Here is a 26,076-nt window from a genome sequence, read left to right on the forward strand (position 1 = left end):
AGATTTTTAAGTTGGGAAAATTAATGCTTGATTTGAAGTCTGTGAGTTGGTTAAATTACTTTGCAGGAATTTTAATTTGATATATTGGTATCTTCCTTTACTTATTTTTTTTAAAGATTTATTTATTTTATTTATACAAGCACTGCAGGAGGGTGAGAGAATTCACCAGAGCCAGAGGGGAGAGCAGAGCAGGCAGACTGACCAAGTACACTGCTGAGGGGAGCAGCGGGTGGCAGGAGAGGTCTGCATGCCATGTGGGACCCTGACCCGGCGGCCAGGGATTGAACCGGTGCTTCAGAGGCTGTGGGCAGCTTCACAGCCCAGCGCTCAACCGCTGCATCACCGGGGAAGCCCTACTTATTTATTTATTTTATTGGGGTAACATTGGTTTACAACATTGTATGTGATTTAGAAGTATGGGATCATCACCTTTCTCTCTTGTTATCACCCACTCCAAGACACCCATAGACTTCCACCACTGTCCATTGTGCTCCCGACCCACTTTTCTCTCCCTTCTCCACCGCCACCCCCAGTATCCTCACTTCTTCAGTCAGCTTTCTAGGGTTTGTTATTGGTTTGGCTTTAACTGATCCTATGTTATAGTTTCTTTATATTCTACATGTAAGTGTTACCATCCAGTATTTGTCTTTCTCTTTCTGCTTACTTTGGTTAGCATAATCCCCTCCAGCCCCATCCATGTTGTCACAAATGGTAAGAGTTTATCTTATTTTTATATAGCTGGTAGTGTTCCATTGCATATTTATACCACAACTTCCTAATCCACTCATCTGTCTTTTGGTGGTTTCCATAATTTAACTTTTGTGAATAGTGCTGCAAATAGAGTGCATCTAGCCCTAGGAATTAGTGGTTTTGCATTCTTTGCTGGGTCATATCATAGACCCACTTTTAACATTTTCAGAAACCTCCATGCTATTTTCCATAGAGGCTAGACCAGGCTACAAAGCCAGCAAAGTGTATGAGGGTTTCTTTTTCTCCACATCCTCACCAACAGTTGCTTCCCATCTTTTTTTTATTTATTCATACAAGCACTGGGTACAGTCAGAAGCATGGGAGGGTGAGAGAATTCACCAGAGCCAGAGAGGGGAGCAGAAGGACCGAAGTACACTGCTGAGGGGAGCAGTGGGCGTGGCAGGAGAGGTCTGTCGTGCCATGTGGGACCCTCACCCGGCGGCCGGGGATCGAACCGGTGCTGCAGAGGTTGCTGGCAGCTTCGCAACCCAGCGCTCAACCACTGCACCACCGGGGAGGCCCGCTTCCCATCTTTTTGATATGGGCCATTCTCACAGGTGTAAGGCGGTATTTCATTGTGGTTTTGATTTACATTTCCCTGATGATAAATGATAATGATCATTTTTTTCATTAACCCATTGCTGATCTGTATACCTTTTATTGGAGAAGTGTCTGTGCAGCTCTTCAGCACAATTTTTGACTGGTTTATTTGTTTTCTTTTGGTTGAGTTGTGTGGCTTTGCATTGATAGATCTTGGATGTTAGTCCCCTGATAGATATATGGTGTACAAATATTTTCCTCCTTTTACTAGTGTGTGTGTGTTTTTTTTTAAAAAGATTTATTTATTTATACAAGAACTGGGTACAGACCAGAGGTGTCGGAGGATGAAAGAATTCACCAGATTCAGAGCGGGAAGCAGAACAGGCAGACAGACCAAAAACACTGCTGAGGGGAGCAGTGGGTGAGACAAGAGAGGTCTGTCACGCCATGTGGGTATTCTCCCTGCGTGGCTGGGAATTGGACCCATGCTGCAGAGGCTGTGGACAGCTTCACAGGGCTGTGCTCAACCTGCTGTGCCACCGGGGAGGCCCATTAATGGTAGCTTCTTTCACTTTTCTGAAGCTTTTTGTTTTGATATCGTCCCATTTAAAAACCATATTTTCCATAGTGGTTGACAAGTTTGCACTCCCACCAGCAGTGCAGGAGAGTTCCTTTTTCTCCACACCCTCGCCAACATTTGTTGTTGCTAGATTTTTTAATATGTGCCATTCTCACTGGTGTAAGATGGTATCTCATGGTAGATTTGATTTGCATTTCCCTGATTACAAGTGATGTTGAACATTTTTTCATATGCCTGTTGGTCATTTGCATTTTCTCTTCAGAGAAGTATCTTTTTAGTTCTTCTGCCCATTTTTTGACTGGATTATTTTCTTTGTTGTTGTTGAGTCTCATCAGCTCTTTGCAGATTTTTGTGATCAGTTACCCAAAGGACACAGAAACATCAATTCCAAAGAACACCTGCACCCCTATGTTTATAGCAGCACTATTTACAATAGCTAAGCTTTGGAAACAGCCCAAATGCCCAAAAATAGATGACTGGATCAAGAAGATGTGGTACATATATACCATGGAATATTACTCAGCATTCAAAAAAGATAAACACATGCAATTTGCAGCAACATGGATGGCGCTGGAAGGGATCATGCTCAGCGAAATAAGCCAAAAAGAAAAAGAAAAATACCGGATGGTCTCACTCATAGCAGGAATCTAGAAAACTTAAATAAGGGACCAGGAAAATGAATAACTATAAGAAAGTGAAAATCAAAATCAACAAAAAACTATGAACCAGAGACACTTTTTGGGGGTGGGGGGCGGGAGGGGAGGGATTGGGGTCAGAATGGGGGGGTTGCAATTGTATGGGGAATATAAAAATAAAATTTATTATTTAAAAAAATAAAAAAAAACAAAAAAAATAAAAAACATATTTTCTTTTGTTTTCTGTAATGTTGGAGATGAATCCACAAAGACATCACTGCATCCTATATCATGAGGTTTTTGTCTGTGTATTTTGTGGTTTCCGGTCTTACATGCAAGTCTATTACTCATTTCTGAGTTGGTTTTTTTATGGTGTTAGACTGATCTTGTCTCATTTTTTGTATGTGGTTGCTCAATTCTCCCAGCACTAGTTATGGAAGAGACTTGCCTTTCTATAATGACTCCTTTGTCAAAGATTATCTGTCCATATAGATTTGAGTTTATTTCTGGGTTTTCAATTCTATTTCATTCTTCTGTTTGTATGTTTTTGTTTCAGTGACGTACTGTTTTGATTATTATAGCCTTATAGTATAGTGTAGTCTGGGCATGGGGCCTTTCTTTTTCACTTTCCTTTCTTTTTTTTAGTCAAGATTGCATTGGCTCTTCTCTCTCTTTTGTGGTGCCATATGAATTTCAGTAGTGCTTTTTTTTCTGATTCTTTGAAGAATGGCCATTTAAACTGTGATAGGGATTCCAATGTATCTATCTATTGTTTTGAGTGAGATGACCATTTTAGCAGCTTCCAACCCAGGAGCAGAGAATATTTTCCATTTGGTTAGGTCTTTTTCTATATATTTTAACAATATCTTAGATAAATTTCATTGTATAGGTTCTTCACCTCTTTTGTTAACTCGATATTATATGAACAATGAAGTTTTTCCTGAGATTGTGAAAATATCATTCAGTCTTATGGGTTGGATATTCTGAGCATCAGATCTGAAATGTCTGCTTTTTTTTTTTTTTTTTTGTGGGACCCTTGCTGGTGGCCGAGGACCGAACCAGTGCTGCAGAGGCTGCGGGCAGCCTCACAACCCAGTGCTCAACTGCTGTGCCACTGGGGGAGGCCCTGAAATGTCTGCTTTTTAATATATGTGAATAAAGCTGGGGATTTATTCAGAATTACATCCTGGCATGCTTGTCTTATGTATTAAAATGCACTAGTGATTTAAAATTTAACTCAGTGTTTCCTTATTTATTTAATTTTACTTTTTATATGTTGAAAATGTTGAGGAAGTATTAAACATGGGGAAGCTCACTGGTGGGTGGGAGGTATAGTCCTCAGGGATATGTCAGTCAGAAAGAAAGTAAGAAGTTGACATCTGACCTAAGCTGCCTATGGAGCAGTAGAAATTAATTATTCATAGAGATGATCTTAAAGAATATTTGCTCCATGCTTCATTTACATTTGTTTTATGAAGGGCTGTCAAATTAAAGTTAATTCTTCCATGAGATAGTAAGTATTTTGAAAATATTTTTTTCTAAAGTCACAGTTTACTTAGTTGACAATTATAAGTATAAGCAACTTTATTTTAAGTAATATAAAAAGTTTAAGTGAGAATGTAATGGAGTTAATATTCTGTTTCCAAAATATATTATATTACCTTAATTATTATATGAACTATCCCAATCAAGAAAAAATTCCCACATAAAATGTGAAAACCAGCCTAATTTTTCAGTAGCTTTCCATTTGGCATCTAGTCTACAATTGAACTAAATTGGGATGCCCTGAATTGCTAATGTCAGAAGAAGTAATTCCTAGCTTTTTTTCATTTGGTCATTCATTCTTTTCAATCACATACCCAAGGAACATTCTTTGAATGCTAAAATGAAATGTAAAATATGTACAAAATTCTTATGCAGAAATTTGCAACCCCCATATGGGCCTTAAGAGTGGAGAACCAAGAAAAAGTACATAATTATGATGAAATAGAATAAAAGATCCTTTTAGGTGGTGCTAGGGAAAAGGGAGGCAACAGAAAGAGGAGAGTGAGATATTTTCACATATGACATGCTATTTTAGTGTAATTTTCAAAAGTGGCATGAATTTTCTCGGAGAATCAGTAGGGACACACACTTTAGGCAGAGGAAGTGAGTGCAAATGTGCATATATATTTAAAAATCTAAACCCTTTCTTTACCCCTGAATTGCTTAGGGGTATACTTACTCATTTTAGTAACCATGAGAGCAAATGACAACAGAGAAACCTAGATCCTAGTTTGTATAATTATTTAAGGTTTATTGAACATTATCACACTGGGTGCTAAAATGAATCTTGTTAGGCCTTTCTTCTAACCAGGGAGCCTGGTCTAATTAGAAAGACAACTAAGGCAGGGAAGAAAACAGCATCAAATCAACCAGTAGCTGTCTTTAAAGGGCCTATGGCTGTCTATATAGAGATTTATAGATTAGCTGCAGTGCCCTGAATTGTCCTGGGAATAAATTTGGCAGCAGGTGCAAACTTCAGAGTGTGGGTTTACTTTGCTTAAAGCTGCTGAATGCAAAGCTATGTGGTCTACCCATTTCTGGCCATCTGAAATTTTACCCCTGATAAGGGTGGTCCCAATTAGGAGATCCCCCTTTGCGGCAGCCTCTGCCGCTGAACACCAGTGAACTTACTGGAAAGAGGGAGGCTTTCACTCAGACACATCAGAGTGAGTAAGACCCCCTTCCCCTGTGCGCTGGACTGGACAGTCAATGACGGGTAAGATCGGGGGCAGACTAAAGAAGGCACTGGCCAGCCTCATGTCTGTGACTCCTGACGACCTAAGACAGGCGCAGTCCCCGAGGGGCTTCATCATGATAAACTTTGGCGTTCAGATCAAACAAGGCACACATGCCTATAAGCCTAATTTAGGCAACAAGCCCGCAGTAATTAACTCCTCCTTTGATGGAAACAAGGCTGCTAAGAACGTCACCTGCAAACAAGCCTGATGGAATTACCTACAAAGCAGTTTTACCATTAATCAAATAGCCATTGTTTCAGAATAAGTAGCAACCTAGCAACCTGTCTATAATCATACTACTTTTTCACTTACTTTGCTTTTTCCTTATATGTGTACAATCAGTTTCAGGAAATGCATGATAAAGAAAATAGTGTGTGGCAATGGTAGTTTTATAATAATCATAATACTTCTCACATGAGACAACACCATAAAAATCAAAATGCTTACGTAGAGAATATATTGCTCGTGATTACTAAAAGTAGGAGGTGCCAGTAGGTAAATATTAATGCTTTTTGATCATTGTGGTTTTGGGATACGAATCAAGAAAAGCTAGCTTAAAGAATGCTGTTCGGTGTAGGCTAAAATGATTGTGTAGATTCAGTACCTGGAGATCGTTTACTGTGCCATGTCATGGATCAGCGATCACATGCACATGAATAATAAAGTAGATGTCTTATGCCTTACAAAGTATTTTATGCTGAGAAAGAATTAAATTGTATGAAATCATCCATTGTTAGAAAAGGTATAAAAGTGTATGATGATTTTGAGCAAATTACATTCAGATCTTCACTCTTGAAGTGTGTCTGTCTGTCATTTATGCGCCGATTCCTTGAGCATCCTCACAGTTTCTCAAATCCTGAGACAGTCCTGCAAGTCTACCGCTGCGTTAGTCCGCGGCACCCCTTTTCTTTCATTTTCTTTTTTTTCTTTAATTAATATTTTATTTTATATAATTCTTACATCATTTTTCATTTTTGCACATGGTATGCATTTTCATTTTGGTTATATTCCCCATACAATTGCACCCCCCCTTATTTTGACCCTAGTCCTTCCTCTCCCTACCCTCCACCCCCCCCATTGTGTGTCTCTGGTTTACAGTTGCTTCCTGGTCCCTTATTTAGGTTTTTTAAATTCCTGCTATGAGTGAGACCATCCGGTATTTTTCTTTTTCTTTCTGACTTATTTTGCTGAGCATGATCCTTCTAGCTCCATCCATGTTGCTGCAAACTGCATGTATTTATCTTTTTTGATTGCTGAGTAATATTCCATTGTGTATATGTACCACATCTTCTTGATCCAGTCATCTGTTTTTGGGCATTTGAGTTGTTTCCATAGCTTAGCTATTGTAAATAGTGCTGCTGTGAACATAGGGATGCAGGTACCCTTTGGAACTATTGTTTCTGTCATTTGGGTAAATACCTAGGAGTGGAATTGCTGGATCATATGGAAGCTCTATCTTTAGTAGGTCAAGAAATCTCCACACAGCTCTCCACAAATCTCCACACAGTGGCTGGACCAGTTTGCACTCCCACCAGCAATGCAGGAGAGTTCTTTTTTCTACACAACCTTGCCAACATTTGTTGTTGCTAGTTTTTTTTTAATATGTGCCATTCTCACTGGTGTAAGATGGTATCTCATGGTAGTTTTGATTTGAATTTCCCTGATTGCAAGTGATGTTGAACATTTTTTCATATGCCTGTTGGCCATTTGCATTTCCTCTTTGGAGAAGTTTCTTTTTAGCTCATCTGCCCATTTTATGACTGGATTATTTTATTTGTTTTTGTTGAGTCTCATCAGCTCTTTGTAGATTTTTGTGATCAATCCTTTATCATTAGTGTTGTATGCAAAAATGTTCTCCCAGTTGGTGGGGTTTCTCATTGTTTTGGTTATTGTTTCTTTTGCTGTGCAGAAGCTCTTTAATTTGATGTAGTCCCAGCTGTTTATCTTTGCCTTCACTATCACTGCTTTGGGCGATGTGTCTGTAAAGTTGTCTTTGAGGTGCGTGTCATGTAGTGTTTCGCCTATATTTCCTTCTATGTATTTTATGGTTTCAAGTCTTATGTCTAGTTCTTTAATCAATTTTGAGTTGGTTTTTGTGCATGGTGTTAGGTAGTAGTCAAGCTTCATTCTTTTGCATGTAGCGACCCAGTTTTCCCAGCACCATTTATTGAACGTTTCTTTGCTCCAATGCATATTCTTTGTTCCTTTGTCAAAGATTAGTTGACCATAAATCTGTGGTTTTATTTCTGGATTTTCTATTCGATTCCATTGGTCAGTGTGTCTGTTATTTTACAATACCATGCAGTTTTGATGATTATGGCTTTGCAGTATAGTTTGAAGTCTGGGAGTGTGAAGCCTCCATTCCCTTTTTTTTCAGAAGAGCTTTGGTTATTTGGGGTTTTTGGTGGTTCCATATGAATTTCATCAATAATTGTTCTATTTCTTTGAAGAATAGGGGACCTCTTTTTTCATTCTGTCATCAATATTTATGAATTATAAAACCCATGAAATGCTCTGAAAACTAAATAATAAGGGTAGAATTTTGTACAATTTGGGGAAATTGGTCCAGCAATTTGGAAAGTAAGATATCCATGCAATCCTGAAATCTCCATGATTAAAACATCTCTTTACCATGAAAGTTTTTTGGAAACATTCTCTAAGGATTTTACTACAGGACTAAAGTTATAGCTATGATAGTGTTGAGCTTATATAACACAGGACTTAAAATTATAAAATGTTAGTATTTAGTTTTTAAAAATAAATCATTCTACTTTAGTAGTTGAAATAAGGATTTTAGGATAATCTCAACTGTATGTGCCAAAGTTAATTTATTTAAAGTTACAGATGTATTACAGATTATTCAAAGTTACAGATCTAGATGTATTCTAGATCATCTAGGATTTTAGCTAGATGATAGATAGATCTATCAATTGATTGAGGTACAGAGAGTTCTAAAATGAAAAGCAAGTTTTTTAAAATTAATTTTTGGTCAATATTGATTCTTTCCCATCAGATGTGGCCACAGTAGTTCTCCTACACCAAAGTATCCCATAGTCCATGACCATGTCCCCTTGTGGTCTTCCCCATTTTTTTACCTTTTCCTCCCCTGCCCTCTCCCCATGGATACCTCGTATTTATGTTCATCTTTCAAGGTTTGTCTTGTTTGACTCTGTTTTTTTCTGTATTCCACATACAGGTGAAATCATGCAATATTTATGTTTTTTCTTCAGACTTATTCTACCCTCCAGCTCCATCCATGTACCACAAATGGTATCTTTTTTGATCACTGAGTAGTATTCTGTTGCTGTATATACCACATCTTCTTGACCAATCATCTGTTTTGGGGCATTTAGGTTGTTTCCATATCTTGGATATTATAAGCAGTGCTGCAGTAAACATAGGGGTGCAGGTTTCCTTTTAAATTAGTACTTTTGTGCCTTTGGATAGATTCCTAGGAGTGGAATTGCTGGGTCATATGGTAGATCCATTTTTAGTAGCTTGAGGCACCTCCACACAGCTTTCTAGAGTGGCTGGACTGGTTTACATTTTCACCAGCAGTGTAGGAGAGTTCCTTTTTCTCCATATCCTCACCAGCTCTTCTTATTTCTGATGGTTTTAACATGGGCCATTCTCACAGGTGTGAGGTGAAATCTCATTGTGGTTTTGATTTACATTTCCACGATAACAAGTGATGATGAACATTTTTTCATATGACTGTTGGCCATTTGCCTTACTTCTTTGGAGAAGTATCTCTTCTGCCCTTTTTTTTGACTGGGTTGTTTAATCTGTTTTTGTTGAGTTGTGTGAGCTCTTTGTAGATTTTCAGCATCAGCTCATCCTCAATTGCATGGTGTGCAAATATTTTCTCCCATTCAGTGGGGATATTATGGAAAACAGGGTATTGAACTCTATCACATGTGTTTTCCATAATATCTGCTTTCAGATTCAAAAGTAATTGTCTAAATTATTTGAGTGCACTTTCATTTGGTGAGTATATATTCAGGAGTGTTATGTTTTCCTGATGTATTATCCCCTTAATCATTACATAATGTCCATCCCTGTCTCTCGTCACTTTTTTTTAAGTTGGAAGTCTATTTTATCTGATATAAGTATGGCTGCCCTTGACTTCCTTTGGGTGCCATTTGCCTATAGAATTGTTTTCCAACCTTTTACTTTCAATCTTTATTTCTCTTTGGAACTTAGATGTGTTCTTGGAGGCAACAGAAAGTTGTATTTGATATCCAACCTGATACTCTTTGTATTTTTACTGGTGAGTTGAGTCCATTGAACTTTAAAGTGATTACTGATATGTGGAAGTATTTTACTGCCATTTTATTCATATTTTTGTGGTTCTTTTTATATCTTTTTTCAGTTCCTTGTGTTTATTCCTCTCTTTAGTCAAATCTTGAATCTCCTTTTAATTTTTCTTGGAGGGTAGGTTTAGTGGTTGCAAATTCCTAAAGATATTGTTTGTCAGGCCTCCCCCAGGGGCTCAGCAGTTGAGTGCTGGGCTGCGAAGCTGCCCACAGCCTCCTCAGCGTCGGTTCAATCCCCAGCCACCGGGTGAGGGTCCCACATGGCGCACAGACCTTTCTGGCCGCCTGCTGCTCCCCTCAGCAGTGTACTTCGTCAGTCTGCCTGTTCTGCTCTCTGCTCTGACTCTGGTGAATTCTCTCACCCTCCCGTGCTTCTGACTGTACCCAGTGCTTGTATAAATAAATAGATAAATAAATCTTTAAAAAAAAAGATATTGTTTGTCTGAGAAGGTCCTTTCTATTACATGTAGGAAGGAGGGCTTTGCAGGATAAAGTATTCTTTGCCAGCACTTTTTTTTCTCTTGAAATATTTTGAATATGCCACTCCATGATCTTCTTGCCTGTAGTGTTTCTTCAGAGAAGTCTGATTTTGCCTAATCAGTTTTCTCTTAGGTTATTTGTTTCTTCTTGTCAGCTTCATTATTGTTCCTTTGTCTTGGACTTTCGGGAGCTTTACTACTTTGTGTCTTGCTGTAGATTTCCTTTTGTTTAGGTAGTTTGGTGTCTTATTAGCATCTTATATTTCTGTGTACATTTTCTTCTTCAAGTTTGGGGAGGTTTCTTTGATAATTTACTTAAATAGTTTTTCAGCTTTCTCTTCTCCTTCCAGAATTCCTTTGACTTATATTTCCTTTTGTCTTGGTGTCAGATACTTCTCAAAGTGTTTTTCTTCATTTTTTTTTCTTTGTGTATCTCTTTTTCTGTCTTGATTCTTTATGTATCTGCATCTTCAAGATTATCGATTCCATTTTCCATTTGATCTCTACTACTTTTGTGACTTGTTCCAGAATTTTTTTGACCTCCGCCTTTGACCTTTTTATATCCTGAAATCCCATTATTTTTTCCTTTAAGCATTCAGTCTCAATCTTCTGTCCTTTGATTATGTTTCTTGTAGCTTCCTTTTCCTTTTCTGAATTGTCTCATGTATCTCTGATCTGTGTTTTCTTTTTATTGTTGCAGTTCTTGATCTAATTTTTGATTTTCTGCTTATGGTAGTTTTGAATTTATCCAACAGGAAGAAAAGCTCTTCCCTATTGATGGGTCCTGGAGATTGATTTTCTTTTTGTGATGTATTGTTCCCTGGAGGACTTGCATGGCCATTTATATTTTTCTTTCTCCCAATTGTTTGCTTACAGGTTTGTTCTGCTGTAGCTGGGTCTTCTGTTGAATGTGGGTGTTCCTCTCCTACTGTTCTGGGCATTTTCCAGGTGATGGAAACAGTAGCTGGGGCCTTCCTCAGAGCAAATCTGGGCATGCAGTGCATTGGTGGTCCTGCCTATCTGAGCAAGCAGCTGGCAGAGTGTCAGGAGAGGTTGGGAGGCCACTGGCCACTCTGGCTTACTTCCTTACATGGGTCAGGGGTCTCACCATCAGTGCAGGTGCTGGGGGATCTCATGAGAGATCACAAGTCCTCTGTACATACTAGAAGAGTCCCAGGCAAGGCCATGAGGCCTCTGCCATTCTGGGCAGGCACTAGTGTGATCTCACAGGAGGTTGGAGAATCGCAAGGCCTCTGCCAGTCTGGGTGGGTGCTAGCAGCGTTTAAGTATTTCTTTATTATTGTGATTTTATCCTGGTAAATCAATGTCTTGATCCTTGTAAATGTGTTGAAATAGACATTTACTTTTCTTTTCAAAAAGATTTATTTATTTATGCATATAAGAACTGGGGTACAGGCCAGAGGTGCTGGGGGGAGGGCGAGAGGATTCACCAGAGACAGCGTGGGGAACAGAACAGGCAGACTAACTGAAATATACTGCTGAGGGGAGCAGCTGGTGAGGCAGGAGAGGTCTGCTGAGCCCTATGGGTTGCTCCCTGGCTGACCAGGGATCAAACACATGGTGCAGAGGCTGCGGATAGCTTCATAGTGCTGTGCTTAACTCCTTACGTCACCAGGGAGGCCTGACATATACTTTTAAACCTAAATATTATTTATGTAAGAGAGCACATGAAAGGTAGTGCCACTATAGGGATTTTAGATGATTTTGTTAATTTTTATGCATTTTTACACTTATACTTCATTTTGAAATAATTGTTGGGTCTATATTCTTTGTCATAGTCTCTGTGTTTATGCCTTGCCTTCACATTTTGTTGAGCCCTGGCTAGAATTCTGAAGTGAACTTGGCTGGGCTATTTAAGCATTCTCAGCCACCACTGACTTCTTTTTAAAACAGTGATGTTAATATTGGTTCTAATATTAACATATTAGAACATTAATTTATTTATAATATTGGTTCTAATTTATTTATGAGACCCTCTCCCCAAATTTTCACCATAGAGATCATTTACATCTGACTCTGGGATTTACTGAAAATTAATCCCCATACTTGCCTCTCCACTCATTATACCCCTTCCTACTATTGATGAGCCTTTTGTCTAAATCTTTTTATGTCTAGATTTGTGGATATATAAACTATGTATGTACTTCAAGAGAAGTAAACAGTGCTTCAAAATATGGATGCTTCTTTAATATATAATTTGTGTGTGTCTGTGTTTGAAAGAAATGCTATCCAATAACCAAATGGCAGGTGCAATTTAAAATAGAGCATCTTGGAATATCTATTTTGGTTAGCTAAAGTGTGTTCCTCATTTCAGAACATGACGAATGCCTCACAAATCAGCACAACTGTGATGAAAATGCTTTATGCTTCAATACCGTGGGAGGACACAACTGTGTTTGCAAGCCAGGCTATACGGGAAATGGAACCACATGCAAAGGTAAACCCTAGATGCTAGCATTTCTGTCCCCAGATAGAATATAATTCATCTCTGCCTTCTCCCACCCCTTCTCATAACTGGCCACTGAGAGCTTTCAAGTAAGGCTCATCCTTGTCTTCTCAGCTTTTGCCATCCTTTTGGGTTGTATCAATGTCTAAGTGTCCAAATTATATGGCTCCTTTGATCTAATGCTCCTTGACCTTGATCACAGTGAATTTCATCTCAGTTCCTCTCTAATAGACCATGCCCATAATCCCATCATATATTTTTTTGTACAGAGCCACTCTACCTTTAAAATCTTAAACTTCAACATTGTATTGTCTAACCACAAGTTCCTCACTATTTTCTCTCCACTAGCATAGATGTGTGTGTGTGTGTGTGTGTGTGTGTATATCACGTATATATGTATGCTCGTTTGCTTCTTAAGGAAATTGTCTAGAATAGTTGTCACATTTTTAGGTTTCATTGTAAGTGGAATTGTTATGATGAGATTCAATCCTAATCTTAATGCATTGCCTGTTATGTGTATAAGGTCACTGGCTTGTTTAAAGAAGCTCAGTACTTCATTTTACACTTGAAACATTTTTTAACATTGGAAGCAATGCTGTTTTATAAATTGTGCTAAAGTTTCTTACCTGGTTGCAAAGTCTTGTAATGAATATGAATTATAACAGCATTTATCATTCAATGTCCACATCTCCAAGAGGGAAGAGTATCTTGAACTACTTACTAATAAAATGCTAAACTTATGTATCTGAATTATTTCAGCATTTTGCAAGGATGGCTGCAGGAATGGAGGCGCTTGTATTGCTGCTAATGTGTGTGCCTGCCCACAAGGCTTTACCGGGCCCAGCTGTGAAACAGGTAAGAATATCACTCTATCTTCTAGAAAATGAATTTTTACGCCAATATATAAAGTAATCCATGAGGAAAATAATGTTTCAAGTTTCAAGTGGGCTGGCAAAGCGTGGAGCTATTAATAAGGAAGTGCTGGGAGGCAGGAGGTGGGAAGTTTCAGTGATGCGTATTCTCTGGGTGTTTCCCTGAAGTCACTTGAGGGAGGGTCTGTGGCTATTACAACTCAAAGCACATTAAACTCCTTCAGACAGGAGAGCCCAGGATGTGATGATTTCACAACACATTTTATTCATCGGGAACCCCTTTTCCCTGGTATGCACCTAGTATAACACATTAGAGTTCAAGCTAATGACCTCTCATTCCTAGGACACACTCTCCTGCATCTACATTTGGGTTTTTTTTTTAATTAAAAAAAATTAAAGATTGATTTATTTATGCACACAAGAGCTGGGGTACAGGCCAGAGGTGTTGGGGGGGGTGGGTGAGAGGATTCACCAGGACAAAGTGGGGAGCAGAACAGGCAGATCGACCAAAGAACACTACTGAGGGGAGCAGTGGGAGAGTCAGGAGAGGTCTGCTGTACCATGTGGGTTGCTCCCTGGCCAGCCTGGAATCAAACTCGTGCTGCAGTGGCTGCGGATACCTTCACAGGTTGCGTCTTAACCCCTTGAGCCACCAGGGAGGCCCCATGTTTGGGAATTTTTAATAAACATTTATCTGACTCAATATTCATTTCTTGTTGTGTACTAGAAGTTTCTACTTTTTAATTGTTCCTCATCCAAGTTCATCTTCAACTTACCCATCTGGATGAATATTAATCCTGGAAATACAGATCAATATTAATGCTGATCTGTGTATGACTTATGACTCAAAGCAAAATGTTTTATAAGTTGAAAATACACCTTTGGAATAATAAAACTGTTTCAAGTACTAGTGCCCAGTTGGAATCATCTCAGCAGTGGTTTTGCATACTTTTGGGAAAGTAGGTTTCATTAGCAGATAACTCCGGAGGTATGGCCATTCTCCTTAAGAGGAAGCTTTGAGTACTTGATGCCTCATATTCATTTCCATAGATCTCTGTGCAGTGGGCTCAGAGTTTGCCCTGTTGCCACTTCACAACCAGAGTGATCTGGCTTAATAAAAACACCCAAGGCCTCCCCTGGTGGTGTAGGCAGTTGAGCACAGCGCTGTGAAGCTGTCAGCAGCCTCTGCAGCGCTAGTTCGATCCCAGCCTGCCGGCGAGGGTCCCACATGGTGCGGCAGACCTCTCCTATCTTGCCCGCTGCTCCCCTCAGCAGTGTATTTCGTCAGTCTGCCTGTGCTGTTCCCTGCTCTGTCTCTGGTGAATCCTCTCACTCTCCCATGCATCTGGCCTATACCCTGGTTCTTGTATAAATAAATAAATAATTTTTTTTTTAAAATAAAAATAATGAAAATAAAAACACCCAGTGGACAAATGAGAGGCAGGACGTGTTCTGGTCTACCTGGAAGGGAAGATTTTTTGTAAATTTTATTATATATATATATATATTTTATATCATTGCTAATTTTTGTACAGTATGTGTTTTCTCCTCTCAGGTGTGGTCCCCGTAAAATTCCCACCACCAAGTCACCCATGCACCATCATCACAGTCCCTTGAGCTCTTTCCTCTCCTGTTTTGATCCTCTACCTCCCCTGCAGAATGTCTAATTCATAGTTGCCTGCTAATTTTATTTATTATTATTGTTTTTTTTTTTCCTGATCCATTATTTGGTTGCCCTAGATTCCTCCTATAAGGGAAATGATCCAATATTTTGCTTTTTTTCTGGCTTACTTCACTGAGCATAATACTGGAAGGGAAGAGCTAACTGAAGAGATCCACTGCGCAGCTAGATGCTCATAAAAGGCCTGGATCACGTGTTAATATTTTTCTACATTATTTTTCAAACTCCAGTGACTGATTTCAAAGATTTCTAATAGAAAATGCATTGTGGCTGTCTTTGATTTGTGAAACTTTTTCTTAAAGGGATACTTCAGGAATTCCCAAGCTCCTTGTGCAGGTGAATCACTTGCTTTTTTTTTTCCCTCCAAATTATGTTTATTGAGACCAAGTTGGTTTACATCATTGTGTCTGTTCTAGGGATTATAGGTTCAAACCTCTACAAATGTGTGCTTTCACCCTCTGGCCTCCACCAGTACCCTAATAACCCTCTACCATGTTCCACTGGGCCACTTTCCTCCCCCACTCCCATCCGCCATCCCAAACCCCTCTGGTTACCTCGGTTTTCCAGTCAGGTCTTAAGAGTTTATTATTGTGGGCCTCCCCAGTGGTGCAGCAGGTTGAGTGTTGCGCTGTGAAGCTGTTCACAGCCTCTGCAGTGCAGGTTCAATCCCCGCCGGCTGGTGAGAATCCCACATGCAGACCTTTCCTGTCGTGCCCGCTGCTCCCCTCAGCAGTGTATTTCTGTTGTCTGCCTGTTTTGCTCCCTTCTCTGTCTCTGGTGAAACCTCTCACCCTCCCACACCTCTGGCCTGTACCCCAGCTCTTGTATAAAAATAAAAATAAATCTTTTTTAAAAAGTTTATTATTGTTTTTAAAGATTTATTTATGCATACAAAAACCGGGGTACAGGCCAGAGGTGCAGGGGGTGAGAAGATTCACCAGAGACAGAGTGGGGGACAGAACAGGCAGATTAACTGAAATATACTGCTGAGGGGAGCAGTGGTTGAGTCAGAAGAAGTCTGCTGCACCATGTGGGTAGCTCCCCGGCCGGGGATTGAACTCTTGCTGCAGTGGCTGCAGACAGGTAGACTGCGTCTTAACCCCTTGCACTACCAGGGAGGCCCTATTATTGGTTTGTTTTTGATCAGCATCTTGTTATGTTTCTCTCTATTCCACGTGTAAGTGAACCATCCAATTTTTATCTTTCTCTTTTGGACTTATCTAACTTACTTAAAACACAGATTTCTGGTAATAAGCTATAAGATTGAATTAAAATTAAAATTAAAATGATGCACCTCAAATGCAATGGTCCCCACTGTTGCCATCCTCTGGTCTCCACATATGGGGGTGCACCATCAACCTCCTGCTTCTCAGCATCTGTGATGACTGTGAGTATAACATTTTATGTTGCTTCTAGTATAATCTAAATATTATTCTTATTCTTATTATTCTTATTCTCACCCCTTCCCTTCTCCCTCTGGATGCCTCAGTCCACCACTGTTTAAGGGCTGGTTTTAAAGTATATTTTTGTCTCTTTGTTTGGTTTTTTTATATTCCATATGTAAATGACACCATCAGTATTTGTCTTCTCCTTCTGGCTTATCTCCCTTTGCCTAAATATTCCGGTTCCATGCATGTCACCACAAACGGCATGAGTTTATCATTTTTGATTACTGAGTAATACTCCACTGTGTATACAGACCACATCTTCTTGATCTACTCATATGTTTTGGGCACTTAGTTTCCATAGCTTAGCTATTGTAAAAAGTGCTGCAATAGACATGTGAATGCAAGTTTCCCATCAAATTTGTGTTTTTTGTATTCTTTGGGTAGATTTCTAGACATGGAATTGATGGGTCATATGACAGGTCATATGGAGTATGGAGACATTTCCATTCTGCTTTCCAGAGTGGCTGGACCAGTCTACATTCCCATTAGCACTGTAAAAGGGTTCCTTTTTCTCTATATTCTCACCAGCACTTGTTGTTTCTGGTTACTTTGATTAGGGCCATTCTCACAGGTGTGAGGGGGTTAGACATTGTGGTTTAGACTTGAATTTTCTGATGATAAGTGATGATGAACATTTTTTCATTTTCCCATTGGCTATATGCATGTCTTCCTTGGAGAAATGCCTATCTAGTTCTATTCCCATTGTTTGATTAGGTTTTTTTTTTTTTTTTTTTTTGTTGAGTTGTCTGAGTTCTTTAAAGATCTTTGATATTAGTCCCTTCTCAGATGAGTGGTGTGGAAATATTTTCTCCTGTTGTGTAGGTGTCACTTCATTTTAGTTATGATTTCTTTCACTGGGCAGAAGCCTTTTATTTTGATATCGTCCCAGTTCTTACGTTCCCTTTTGTTTTCCTTGCTGCTGGCAATGAATACACTGAAGCTATGTCTTGAGTGTTTTGTCTATGTTTTCTTCTATGCATGTTATGCTTTCACATCTTACCTCCAAGTCTTTTGTCAATTTAGAGTTGATTTTTGCACACAGTATGAGATAGTGCAGCTTATTTATTTCTTTTTTATTTTAAATGCATTTTTTTGGCATGAAATAAAGACTATTTCAAAGAGTCTAGTATAAATAATGACCATGTTTAATCCTGCCTATCATTCTTTCGGTATGAAAAAATTATATGATGAGATTATGAAATATGGGGTGGCATAAGATTGATATGAGTAATGTATAATTTAAAACTGGAGGTAAAAATAGCCCAGCAGAACATTTATCTTTCTCTATTGAATTAGCCTTTAACTTTCAGACTACATGAAAACTATCCCAGATTTAACCTAAGCAGTTGTCTGTAGCAGCCAAGGACTTTGAGAAGATTGGATGTAGGGTTAAAATCTAGTTCTACTTTTGTTATGTGGCCTTGGACAAGGTATGTGACTTCCCCATGTCTGTACCCTCTGTATGTCACTTTACTCTTAACAACTCTCATCCAAGATAGGTATTAACTCCATTTTCAAACAAAAATATTGGGTTCAGAGTGATTAATATGTTTTCTAATGTCACAGAATTGGCCAGTAAATACAAAGGTATGTGTACTCCCAAACCCAGGCTTTTTAAGAAGTAACACTGCTTTTTAACATTTTCTTTGAAGTCGCACTAACAGAAGAGAGGTAATGTCCCCACTCCCACTCCAGGGAACTCCTGAAATAGTCCACCACAGAGTAAATATATTTCTTCAAACATCTTGCTTTACCCTAAAAATTCATGTATTTCTATTCTATAATATATGAAATATTTAACTTATTTTGAGTAAAGTTGGCTTTCTAAGGCAGTAGACCATAGTTATCTCTGCCTTCTCACATCTCTTACACCAGGACCATATTTCACTACTTAAGGAGGCTCTTATCTGAGATGTAGTGATCCTACTTGCCTCAAAGCATCTGTCCCAGATCAGGTTAGACCTAAGCCCTCACCTCTCAACACTACCACTTGTGTTGATGTTGTTCTAAGTGAAAGTTATGTGTGTGTGAGAAGAGATCTACAGGAAATAATTTCCTCATCCATTGATGCAGTAAATGTTTATTTAAAAGCTGTTTGTGCTGAGCATTTATCTAGAAATAAAGATAACGAATAACGTCAGCTTTTGTATCAAGTCCCAGAACTTCAGTGGCTGACTCAATATATGTTGCTAACCCACATCTCAGTTTATTGTAACCAATGTGGTGTGAAGAGTGGAAGGGCTTTGTAGTTGGGATTACTCAAACAGGACCCTGGCTGTTGCCATCTTATGAAGAAACCATCTCAATACGTGTTCTCCAAAAATGGGAGAATGACAGAGAAAGCATGAGAGGACACACCTACTGTCACTGCATCACATCAGAGAGATGTTGTCCCCCGCACCCATGGGTGAGAACCAATTTCATGGGTTCCACAGGTTTGGAACTCACCTCCTTACCTCATGACTTGTGCCTCAACTCCTTAACAGAATCAAGCTTTTTTCCTCTGTACTTTACTTCATGAATGGCAGCCTTATCTACCAGGTATTTTTGGCCCACAATCAAGGAATCATCCCAGTTCTCTGTCTCTTCCACATCCAGTCAAATCCTTGGGATTCTATCTCTTTACCAGGGCCTCTTTCATTCCATTCCGATGGGCATGACCATATTAGGGTTTTCAGGTTTCTCACACTCCAGTCCAAATTGCCAATGAATATTAGAGGGTAGGACTGATTCTGTGATCCCATGTTGAAAAGAGCTTCAACATTCTCCACTGTGTTCGGGATAAAGGTCCTATTTCTTAGCATGCCATAAGGCCTTTTGATTTCTGCTTATCCACCCTGCTTTTACCCTCTTGTCGCTCAGTCTCCTTCCCCCATTCCCACCTCTAGGCGTTCAGTTTCATGGGGGTAGAAGGTGTATCTTATTCACGTTTAAATCTTTGAGACATAGAATAAGGTGCTCCATAAATATCTGGCAGATAACAAAGGTGTAAAAGAACAATTAAGGGAAAAGGGACAATATGATGGTTTTGCTTCTATTTTTTTTTAATTTTTTTTAAAGATTTATTTATTTATTTACACAAGCACTGGGTACAGTCAGAAGTGCGGGAGGGTAAGAGAATTCACCAGAGCCAGAGCGGGGAACAGAACAGGCAGACTGACGAAATACATTGCTGAGGGGAGCAGCGGGCATGGCAGGAGAGGTCTGTCGCGCCATGTGGGACCCTTGCTGCTGGCCGGGGATCGAACCGGCGCTGCAGAGGCTGCCGGGCAGCTTTTCAGCCCAGCGCTCAACCGCTGCGCCACCAGGGGAGGCCCTGCTTTTATATTTTTTTGACTTTTGAAAAATGTTAGTTTACAGAGACCTTCAGAATCACATGACCCTGTGCTATCTCATAGTCCTGTGCTATCGCATGATCCTGCTCTGTCGCATGGCGAGGAGGTAATGAAGTCACAGATAAGTGAGGCAATGCACGTGAGTTGCTTTATTACAAAGAAACGCAACTTAGAACTCATGTCTTCTGCTTCCTAGTCCAGTGGTTTCTATCCTCCCTTTCTCTCTCCCTCCACTTTCCTTCCTTCCCTTCCTTCTTTCCTTTTCCTTATGTCATGCTATATACTTAAATTCATGCAGACTGCTTTTTGTTATGTCCACCCCTTCAACTGCCAAGTGATCTTGTTGTCTTTGACAGTGAAAGATATGGCTGTTTACCTCCAAAGGTAAGGAGAGTCTGAGGATTGTCAAGATTTCCTAAGTAAGATGGTCTAAATCTGGCCTACTGGCATTGGGGGGTGCTTCATAGGTTAGGAAGGACATTAATTCCTGGCCCTAGAGGTCATTTGCTGCCTTCACAACAGAATCACTGAGGGTGAAGTAATAGGATTTACTGCTGTTTTTTTTTTTTGAAAGACAGTCTTAACAAGCATGGCATTGACCATCCTTGTTACTTTTGTGAAGAAGGTCTCTCTTGAAGAACCTCCTCCTAATTTATGTCATCTGATTCTTCATCATGTGTGTATTCATGGAATGGTTGAATACATTTTCCAACTTCACAAAGAGGCTATTTGTGTAGGTTTTACTCAGTAAAATTAATTTTCCATGGCCTTCTTTTTAACCACTGTGTAAAATCACCCGCATGTACAGCACAGATTCATTTTTAATTAAACGTCCTAATATTCCATCAGGTGTTTAACTTGGATTTAGCTGGGCGATTACTTCTTCAATCACTCAGTAAAATGTCTGAGAAATCTGTGCTCAGGTTTAACAGCTCTATCTCTGCCACACTGTATTTATTACACAATTTCTAAACCTCAGCAAACATGTGTCTGATGATCTAATTAATATTCAAAGCTGTCTTATTATACAAAGCTGTAAATCTTTCCGTCATGATTTAAAGCATAACTCTAAAAGGTTTGACAGTCCCCTGTAAGTAACTGCTGACTTAAATCAAATTAAAATGTTTATAACTGGGGAAAAGAGAGTATCAAATGGCAAAACTAAAATAAAAATATGCTATAATATCAAAGAAGAGGAGAGCAGACATTTTGGTGATAAATGACATTTTTTTGCTATGTATAAAATAATGGGTTTCCTAGCCACGATCAAAGCATGAGATGCAATTTTAATTATTTTTAGTGACTAGTTAAATGAATATAAATTTAAGTTGCATTCCTAAGTTGCATTTTGCAGCTTTTTAATATCTGTAGTTTCAAAATGATAAAATGAAGCTTGGGATATATATATGATTTCTTCACTTTAACACTAACTTCAAATTGATTGAGGTTGATAGATAAAAATAAAATTTATATTGTTTCTGTTATAGTATGGGTAGTAAAAATCCTTTAACTCATTTATAGTAACGAAGTTATTTTTGCAAGTAGTATGTGCAGTTAGCATTTATTATTAATGTCAAGTTGTATTAAATTTTCTGGTATAGTTAAATAGGCACATTTCTCATCATAAAAGGAATATATTGATTTAATTTTATAATCACATAGCTTTTTTAAAAGGCATATTTTTCAGAAGCTTACATTATTCTATATCATTTTTATAGGAAGAATGAAAAAATTCAGAAGCAAAAGAAAATTATCAATATTTCTGACATAGCATACCTTTTCTTACCAAAATAACTCACAGTAGAATTCCACTATCAAAATGTTTATTTTTATAGGAGGAGAATTTGTGTAAAATTTTTGAGCCAAGTTAATATAGTTGAAAAAGAAAAAACATTTTCCTTGTGCCTGCTGGCCATTTGCCTTTCTTCTTTGGGGAAGTGTCTTTTTAGTTCTGCTCATTTCTTGCGTGGGTTGTTTGCTTTGTTTTTATTGTGTTCTATACAGTAGTGGAAGAACTATGGAGACCACAATGATGTAGTCTTATTAATCTGACCTGTCTCCACTTGTACTTGCTGAGACCCATCTAATCTTGAAAGTCACTCTCTAATGATAAATGTGATTGAATTGCATTTGATAACTAATTATGTGTTAATGGAAGGCAGCTATGCTCAGCACGATCCCCCCAATGCAAATATGTATTAGTGAACTTTGACTGAATTAGGGCAAAGATATTTTGTCCTTTAGAAAACTTTTTAAAAAGAAAGTCTCATTGGAAGCTTTGTGATCATATTCTGCATAAGGATTGACTTGGATACATAAGACCTACAATGTTGGTGATCCTTAACCTCTTTTAAATAACTTTGTATTACTTAATGTTCTGTCTGGTCCTTCTTGAAGCATCTAACATAGTAATCAAGAACATAAAAATTGAAGTCACAGAGATATTGATATGAGTCCTAGTTCTGGTGTTGACCAATTGTGTGACCTTTTTTATGTTAATTCATTTTTCTACACCTTAATTTATATATGTGTAAAACAAAGATGATAATATCTACCTCATGGGTTTGGTCTGGAGATTAAATGAAGTAATGTCGGTAAGGCAAATAGCACCATGTCTGTGATATGGTAAGTACTCAATAAATGATAACTGATGTGATTATACTATGCATTTTAAGCAAAATTTTATACACAGAACTCTTTGAAGCTTTTAGACATCCTTAAGTTAGCTGATGAAATGCTGAGATGTAATGAAATAAAGGCTAGAAATAGGGACTTATTCTAGCATTCATAATTCACATATAAATCAATTTTAACTATAACTTTACTACACCTTAATGGTTTAAAATATTTAACTTACCAATTTGCAGTCTTTACATTTACACAGAATGGCTTTTCATTATAATACAAAATTTTAAAAATTAATATTTTGTGGAAATCTAAGTCTTCGTACTACTCACAAAGTAGTTAAAAGTTCTCTGTTAAATCTCAAAGTCAGTCGTCCAAGTCCTTCAGGTTAATTAGAAAAATCTTACTCTTTCCATGTATCCGTCATGTATAATAGATAACAACTGTGATGGGGAAATTTTTCACTCTTTTATTGTAAGGTCTATCTAATTAACATTGGAAATGAGGCCACATCATGGAATTAGGATAAGGGGAAAAATAGCTTTCAAGCTGGGAGAGGGCAAGTCTCCAGGAAGAAAGCTAAGTGAACTTATTTGGAAATCTAGAAAAAGCCTTCACTTTTTCTTTTAAAATATTGATGTTTTTCAGTGTATCACGTTTGTGTAATATCTTATACCCTTGAGTTCCGAGAATCTATATACTTGATTAACATTTTGAATAAGCAATATATGCATGGGCATAAAACTTACAAGGACAAAGAACAGAGAGTGAAAAGCAAATTTCCTTTGTACCCCTTCCCTTAACAATGTATCTTGGAGATGATACTGTTATAAGGTAGTCATTATACAGAGTGAGTCAAATGGAAAAGCTACTCAAATAGTAGCTTTAATTTGAAACTGCTTATCTTGGGATAAGATCTTTCTCTTCCTTTGAGCATCCCATACTTTGAGAATGTTCTATAGTTTCTCAATCATATGTTCTAAGCTAGTGAGCTTCAGCTCATCAGAAGTATGATAGAGAAGCTAGTGACTTGGTAAGGGATATGAGTAGCTACCTAGGACTTTGTCTTCCCTAATTCAAGTTATATCCAGGAGCCTTTCATTTCACTCAGATTGTTTTGCTTTTTGCATTCCATTCTGTTTTTATTTACATCACCCTCAAATACATATTTCAGGACTCTCTTAGAGTGGTTATATTAGTGGCAAATTCTCGTTATTGGGCTGAACAGGGTTTTATGCCATTCTCAGTCCTAGGTAACCTTAGGTATAAATTCCAGGTGGTTTTCTCTAAGCACCATGAAGGAAACATTCCATTGCATTTTGGGACTCTGAAGTTTCTCTTTAGAAGTCTGCTGTCTAATTGTAATTCATTTAAAAATACTTTTTTTTTTGTTTTATTTGCGTTTAAGATCCCTTTTTCTAGGGGCTTATAGTTACAGTGCATTGTGTCTGGTTATGAATTTACTTTTATCTTGCTTAATGCTCTTTGAGGTCATTGATCAGAAGAATCATCTCTTGGGCCTCCCTGGTGGCTTAGGGGTTAAATTTCAGCACTATCATCATTACAGCCTGAGTTTGAACTCCAGCTGGAGCTGACCCACATAAGACACAGTAAAGCTCCCCTGTCTTGCCCACAGGTCCCCCTAGCAATGTATTTAAGTCAGTTGGTCTGTTCTCCACATTCTTCTATGAAAAATTAAAAGAAAAAAAAATCATCTCTCATCAGTTTTGAAAACATGTAATCTTTAATGTTTATCTCCTCAAACATTGTTTCTCTCTCATTCTCTTTGTTACTACCATACAGATTTCCTACTAGCTAATCACTGGCCCACCTCTTAACTATTTTTCAACTTTCTTTTGTACTTTCCATATCTTTATCTCTCAGTGCTGATCCCTTTGTAATTTCTTCATATTTATCCTCTGGTCCATTTATCTCCTCAGCTGTCTAATTCTTTGTTTAACTCATTCATTGACATTTTTAAAAATTTCAGTGACTTCTCTTTTTCCTTTCTGGGACTTCTCTTTTTGAGTTTGAAACTTATCCCCTCAATTCTTATTCTTTTCTTGCTGTGGTTTTGATCTCTTCTTTAATGTTTTAATTTTTTTTAAACACACTCACATTACATTATAATCTTTATCACATTGCTCTATTATCTGAAGTTCCAGGTGTGTAAAACCACCTCTTATTGTTTTCTGGCTTTGGCCACTATGGAGTATTTCTTTCTGCTCAGTCCTTCTGCTGTCTGACCTCTTCATCATTAATGCTTTACCTGTGAAACCTAAGGTCTTTTACCTCAACAGAAATTTTGCATTTACTTCTGCAGTTATACCAGGAGTATTACAGTTGATATTTGCATTAATTTCTTTTCCAAGTTGCATACCACACAGGTAGCAGAACCTCAGAACTATGAAAGCAAACATTTTTTTTTCTTCCCACCCAAATATGGGCAAAAAATAGAGTATGTCCTCCTAATAGAAATAGACCGTGTTTTGTTTGTGTGTACCTGTGTGTCTGTATTTGTACATTTCTATCCTATGCTTGAACTTAAAATCCAGCTTTGTACTGAATCCTGGGCCAGGTCCTTTCTGCTGTTACCATATGGGCCATAGACTCCAAATCGATATTCAGCTTCTTTTTGTGCTATCTAAAAATCCCCATGTTTAAAAATAAGCTCACTTAGGAATTTATTTTTAAGCCATGTGTTAATAGAAAGATCTTCAAGTTATACAGGTCTCATTATTGCTGGAACTAGAAAAATCATCACCGGTTCAGATATGTTTTGTTGATGCTCAATAATCCCTGCTAGTGATGCTTACAAATCTGCAGACTATGAGGTGAAACTCATGGTGGCAGAATGAAAAAGGGGTGCAGTAGAGGAGGCAACAATGGTAATGTTAACTTCATGAAATTTACTAGGGATGTATTGTGCCAGTAGGCACAGGGCTGGTTCACTGTGGATTCAGGCAGACAGATAAGGAGGGTCCTGGAGCCCGCAGTGGATTTTTCAGGCCTTAATGCTCTCAGAAGCAGACACACAGGCACACCAGGAAGTGAGGCTGGCGTGCAAGGAGGCAGGCATGGGCCAGGCAGGGGGTGCTGGGAGGCAGGCCATGAATCTTTATAGTCTCTCTGGGTTATCTTGGCCGTTCTCTCATTCTCTTACTCTTCTGTAGTTACACACTCATCTCTTTTAGTCATCCTCTTGTATCCATCCTTCTGTAGCTGTCCTCCATATGAGTGAGGCTGCCCTTATATCCCTGGCCTCTAGGCTCAGGTGTGCACACTCATGCATGCTCACAGTCATACTCAGGTGTCCACAGTCTGGCATATGTAGCCTGTGCCACATTCTGCATTAGCATGATCACAGCCACAGGTGATGGCCATAGAGGCTAAAGGTGAAAAAAGCCTGATTAATTCACTTACCCTACAGGATGGAACTGGGAATATGGTTGTATCTTTCTCTTCCCAAAATTTCTGATGCTCCCTCAGCATACCTCTTCCTAAAGGATTCTTTTCGCCCACATTGCACTAAGACAGACATTTAACAAATATCAACATGTACCTC

General features: G+C 38.5%; 1 protein-coding gene across 3 annotated transcripts in view; it reads left to right on the top strand.

The window, feature by feature from the left end:
• Nucleotides 1-26,076, top strand: part of NELL2 (neural EGFL like 2) — a 424,803-nt gene that overhangs the window by 323,537 nt on the left and 75,190 nt on the right. For all 3 annotated transcript variants that reach the window (XM_054696282.1, XM_037514110.2, XM_054696281.1), the window contains exons 15-16: nt 12,419-12,541; nt 13,310-13,405. In XM_054696282.1, coding sequence (XP_054552257.1) covers nt 12,419-12,541; nt 13,310-13,405 — 219 coding nt within the window. The remainder of the gene's footprint in view (nt 1-12,418; nt 12,542-13,309; nt 13,406-26,076) is intronic.

This window comes from Talpa occidentalis, unplaced genomic scaffold (genome assembly GCF_014898055.3).
Source record: "Talpa occidentalis isolate TD23 unplaced genomic scaffold, MPIMG_talOcc4v2.1 talOcc4.16, whole genome shotgun sequence".
Taxonomy (NCBI): domain Eukaryota; kingdom Metazoa; phylum Chordata; class Mammalia; order Eulipotyphla; family Talpidae; genus Talpa; species Talpa occidentalis.